Source organism: Limulus polyphemus, unplaced genomic scaffold (genome assembly GCF_000517525.1).
Source record: "Limulus polyphemus unplaced genomic scaffold, Limulus_polyphemus-2.1.2 Scaffold5296, whole genome shotgun sequence".
Lineage (NCBI taxonomy): Eukaryota > Metazoa > Arthropoda > Merostomata > Xiphosura > Limulidae > Limulus > Limulus polyphemus.
Window position 1 is genome coordinate 4,032 of NW_013670906.1, and position 5,942 is coordinate 9,973.

Consider the following 5,942-nt stretch of genomic DNA (forward strand, 5'->3'; position numbering starts at 1 on the left):
TATATATATATATATATATATATAGTTATTGTTTTTAAACTCTATGGAATTTATTTTTGAAAACATCTATCTTGGGGTGGCAAAATTCAGGTAATACTTCAGGTACACTATTAAAACTTCTAAAATACAACTCTTTAGTTAATATTAATAAAATTTCAAGCTAAGTACATTTTCAAGATCTATCTACTAACTATTATAGTTTACTGTTGAAAACTGTTACCAAACTTGCATAAAAATGTCTTTCTGAATCCTTCTTGTACTATATATATATATATTGCTCTCAAAGTATTTCTGGTAAAAATGTTCCACCAGACATTTGAGTACCTTAAAAATTATATAGTAATTTTAAAAACAATTGGTGTATATAAAATAATGGCCTCATTAAAGGAAGTATCTAGAAAGTTTTGAAAAATTTCAAAAGCTCTTGACACAATAAATGGAATGATTCCTCTTCTGGACCCTATAACCTTGGTTACAAAATGGTTTTAAAATAAGTGTTTATTATAATTAAGCTTATATTAACCAATTAATTGATTACAGCTATTAAAATTAAACAATGATACTCTAACATCTCTCAGAAATTATTTGATTTCTGTTAAATGTCAGCATAACAGATCACTGGATACAAAATCAACAATACCTTTATAGATTTCTTACAATCAGTGATTAAACTAAACAGTGTTTCAGATAAAATAACTGAAAGACTAACATCTGAAGAATAGTCAGTGTTGTTTCATTTAGTACCATTAATTTAATCTAATCACACTAAATTTACATAGAACATAAGTTTCTAGTAAACATCAAGAACACTACAAGCCATTTCTTGAAAAACTTTATGATCCCTGGTTTAAATTAATAAAAAAATAAATATATAGGGAAAGATTTGTAAGTGTTCCACTTCAATAAAGTCATTGTGAGTATCACAGACATGAAAATAATAGTTTATTAATTTATAAATCAAACTTGCTGAGGAACTTCTGTCATGATAACCTTGCCCATACTTCAAGAATTTATTTACTTTAGGTTTAAGTACAGTAGACTCTTCTCTTCACTTACTAGTAAAACCTTTCATTTGGTAAGTGTGAATATCAAACTTACAAACCAGTACTAATATAACACACATAATATATGACACAGAGAGTAAAAGTGAACACAATGAAATATGCCCACAATAATGAAGCCAATTTCAAACTTGCCTTTTATTTTTCAATTATAATTATCACTGAGTATTTACATAAGACCAACAAATGAAATATCAGTAACAAAAGCTAATTTATATTTTGTAAAAACACAAATTTTCCTCATATTTAAAAACTATTGAATGGCAACATTATATGTGAAATGAGTTTTTCTTTACAGAAATTGATGAACAGACAAAGCAGTAAACTACTGATTTCATCAAACTTACTGATAGTAATGTATGACCCCTACTGGCAGCTATATGAAGCTCTAAACTTCACAATAATTTTTAAATGACTAACACAAATGTGATAGGAAGTTGTCAATATTTTCAGTGGTAACTTGAAATGCTAATTTTTACATAAGATGAATTATTTTAGTCATTATCTTTTATGAGCTTTCTGTGTCACTATTCTTTAAATGGTAGACACACATCTGGAAACATATCTAGATTTTGTAGGGAGCCAATTTTCAATTTTTCAAATTAACTAGATAATTTAACTCCCATTATAAAAATTATTATTGTAATAGTTTCTTAGAAATAAAAGTTAAGCAACAAAAATTCATAGTTTACAGAAAGTTATCAATCTGACTTTTTATAAAGTTTAGTTCCTTTATGTTGGCTATTTATTCAACAAGTTTTATAGAGGATTTTTCATTTAACTCATCTCACAAGTGAGAAAAGTCCTTTAAAAGTTAACTGTAAATTAGAAATAGTACTATTCAATATACTGGAAGTTTTGTTAAATCTACAATAATTCTTATATACCTGAGTGAAAAAATTTAAAACTTTATACTTAAATTAGCATTACCAAGTGAAGAACAGATGAGCAGTTTCTATTTTCTTTGAGCTTCATAAAAAAAAGGAGAAATAATTTTGCAACAGAATAATAACTTGACACAAGTAGACATTCATCCAGTTTATCTCAATTTTGATAAAAGAACAAATATGCCAGTTATGTAAAAATGCACTAGAACATTACGACTGTAGATTAATTAAAAATACAAAACAAAGGAGAGTGGCATTGTAAATCATTTGAATTTCATGGAAAATTGCTTAGGCTTCCCTCTGATGTCTCATGCATTTTCTCTAATTTACAGGAAAGTACATTTATTCAAATTCTTAAAATTCAAAATTAAAATGTTTCTTTCAGCTTGTATTTTATACAGATATAAATAATTTTAAACTACTACTTATCATTTAGCATTCATAAAACACATACACACAAAAACATTCGTATTTACTACCTATCAACAGAGGTTTAACAATAAAGTTAGATACAGTCTCTTGCTTTCCTATAAACTACTTCAACTTATGAATTAATGGTATTTTAGTAAGAGACTATCTAAGTTCACAAATTAATACTATTTTCAAATCTCAACACTGATACTGACAATAGAATAGAATATAATATGTACCACACCTTCCTTGACAGTGCTTTGTAATAAAAGCTTAATTCTTTACTGTACTTGTTCTTGATCTATAACCTTTTTGACATGCTAATACCTAACATTACAACATGGTATTAAACAATACACTTCTTGACTGTTTTACTGTTAACAAATGTACTTTTGTCTTAATTCTGATACATTTTTAAATGGTTAATATCTAACAACAGGATCAACTGCAGAATATACAATACACTCCTAGTAAGGTACAGCTAACTAACAATATAGATTAATTTCATGCACATATTCTTTCCTTTAATTATTTGTGTTTAACAACAAAGAAATTAAAAACTTTAATTTATTAGAGCCTTTAGAAGTAGACATATTTTATCTCAGCTAAATTTTGATATAGTGTCACTACTAGTTATTAACAATAAAAACAAATATTTGATGGAGTCACATTCAATGAACATACTAAACAATGAAAAATGATCTAGAACATTATGCTTAAATTGGACATATTGGAAAGTTTCCCCCTTTTTTTTAAAAGTGAAGCACTGTTTAGGGATATCAATCCAACTTCATAACTACTTTACCCACTCGCTCTTCTGACAAGTTTTTCAGGGCTTCAGGGACTGCTTCAAATGGGACGGTATGGTGGATGTTAGGCCTGAAATAGTAATTAATATTCAAAGGAGAAATCACAATTACATTTTTTCTAAAATAATCTTTCAATGACCAATGTGATACATCTCTAGACTTTAAAATGGAAACTCAAAATACTTGTTCTTGGATGTGCTTATAAAAAAAAAAACAATGATATGATAAAATGGGTGTTACGGTTAAAAGGAATCAATTAAAAGATGCTGAATGCTAATTAGTGGAAAAAGTTCTATATAAATATCTTCATTACACAATATGGTCAATGTTGGGGTTGAAAAATAAATAACATTTTGAAAGTTTAGTTACTGGAGATTGTTCTAAAGATTTTTTATTTATATTGGAGAAATAGCAATAAAGTAAAATATAAGAAACAAAAATTATATGCTTAGTACTTAAAACTTTTAAAATAATGTAGTAATACTAAAAACAACTAATTACTTAAAAATCTTATTAATTATATTAAAGAGATGTCCCTCAATCTTACATCAGACTTTTTAATAATGTTACAACTGTAATAGTGAGTCAACTTTTTAAGTAGTGATACTAAAAACAACTAATTACTTAAAAATCTTATTAATTATATTAAAGAGATCTTCCCCAATATTACATCAGACTTTTTAATAATGTTACAATTATAATTATGAGTCAACTTTTAGACAATTTTAATTTTCAGATATTAATAACAAAGAAGCCATTATTTAAAACTTACTGGATTACACCATCAGCTACTTTCTCCATTATGTCCATAAGAATATCTGATTATGTCAGTTCAGAAGTTATCATTTAACATAAATTCTGTAAGAATATTCTGGTGTCCCAATAAATAAATAGTAATTTATGAGATTTAGAATAAAGAAATATGAAACACTCTCATCAATGCTTCTAATATAAATTTTCAATTTTTTTCCTTACTACAGCTTCTTTCTAGATATTAAAAATACAAAACAATCAAAATACTTACAAATATCATGTAGATAATGGTAAAAAGGATAGCTGAAATTTATGATAAAAAAATACAAATTACATAACAACTATTTTAAACAAAAATTAAATGACAGCTCAAAAGGATACGCATATAACGGCCTTGCTGTGTTGATGACAATGTCCAAGCTTGTTCAAATAGGAATGAAACACTTGCACATTTGAGATACAATATTCGTGAATTTGGAGGATCCAGCTATAAAATTATTGAAATGATATCTTAAGAAAATGACAAAAAATTAACAAACACATTTTTAAGGTAGTGTGCTAGTTTCTTTAGCTCAACTGTTTTTACAATTCTACTGAAAAATATAGACTTCAATAAAAGCAACAAGAATAGGCAAGGGGGGGACACAAAAGGATGGAGCCCACTCAGGCAAGCCTTCTAAAGCTCCTGCATTTTCAACAGATCAGAAGAAAATTAATGGCTGAAAATGAAAAAAGATTTACTACATTTCCAGTTTTCAATAACTATTTGAAGTTCCACAGTTTTTTTAACATGTCACATTGAGAACTATTTTTTGCTCTTGTCAATTAACTCTAGCCTTATTTCTTTTCATAGCTTTTGCTATGACATTTTTTTTCAATTTCCATCTCAAAACCATGCTTTCTACCACCATTGAAATGCAACCATCTACTAAATTTGTAAAAATGTCAACATTTAGTTAGATCTAATCACATGGAACAGCTAATTATTTTACCGATATTTGACTACCTTAAGTTAAATTCACTTAATTTGGCTGACTAATCTAACATTAGGTCAACTGTAATATGTCAGGAAGATGGAATAAACAACATGATCCAAATGTGTCCTACAATGTTCTACTTGTCAACTGTTAGGGTGACAATCTACCCCAGTTTTTCTACTTAATTTTACAAGAGTCAGAATACCCCCCAGGGGGGATAGTTAAAAAGGAGGAATCTATGGATGAATTTATTAATTATTTAAAACTTTTACTCTTATTTTCTTATTGTTAATATATAACCAGGATACAAACTACAAAAATATGTATTATCAATAAAACAAGATTTCTACTGAAAGATAAGTTTTTACCATCTTCACAAAGCAGAGTTTATTTACTAATCTCATGGATTGTTTTTAACAACTTCTTTCAGTGTTTTTATTCTTTCTTTTTGGTTCATTAGACTACATAAAGATAATGGTAGCAGAAATCTGTGAAAATGCCCTAATGTTTGGACAGTTTAATTACTTTCATTCCTCAGTATCTCAACTACTAAAACTGACCTAACATGCACTTTATTATTAAATGTTACTTTTACTGATTCATGCAAGTAGAGAAAAAATAAAATAAGCATGATCACTGCATGATAACATTTTAGACAATTCTTAAAAACCAAGTTATAATAACATTTTTCTTAAGTTCTTTTTTTGCCATTTAGCCATCATTAACTTAACAAACAAAACACCTGTATAATTTCACCAACAAACAACCTAAAAGGTAGGAGATTTGGGAAAAAGAAACACATGAAACAAAATACACAATTGATGGCTTTTGAATGACCTAAACATATATATATATATACACCTGGAAAAAAGTTAAGCACCCCCGTGTTTTTTTCAAGTGATTCAGATTCGACATTCTTGTGACTGATTATAAATTACCATTCAATCTAAGCGTGTTTATCAAATGAAATTATGCATTATTGGGCACAAGAAAACAAGATTATCACCGTAAAATAACAATTTTTAATTTTACATATCATGACAT

General features: G+C 27.4%; 1 protein-coding gene across 1 annotated transcript in view; it reads right to left on the bottom strand.

Annotated features, from left to right (window-relative positions):
* Nucleotides 1-1,179: 1,179 nt before the first annotated feature.
* LOC106472395 (quinone oxidoreductase-like protein 1) overlaps nt 1,180-5,942 on the bottom strand; it is a 58,523-nt gene continuing 53,760 nt past the window's right edge. The window contains exons 7-9 of the mRNA XM_013933038.2: nt 4,303-4,408; nt 3,941-3,986; nt 1,180-3,238 (exon numbers count right to left, since the gene is read on the bottom strand). Coding sequence (XP_013788492.1) covers nt 3,139-3,238; nt 3,941-3,986; nt 4,303-4,408 — 252 coding nt within the window. The 3' untranslated portion in view covers nt 1,180-3,138. The remainder of the gene's footprint in view (nt 3,239-3,940; nt 3,987-4,302; nt 4,409-5,942) is intronic.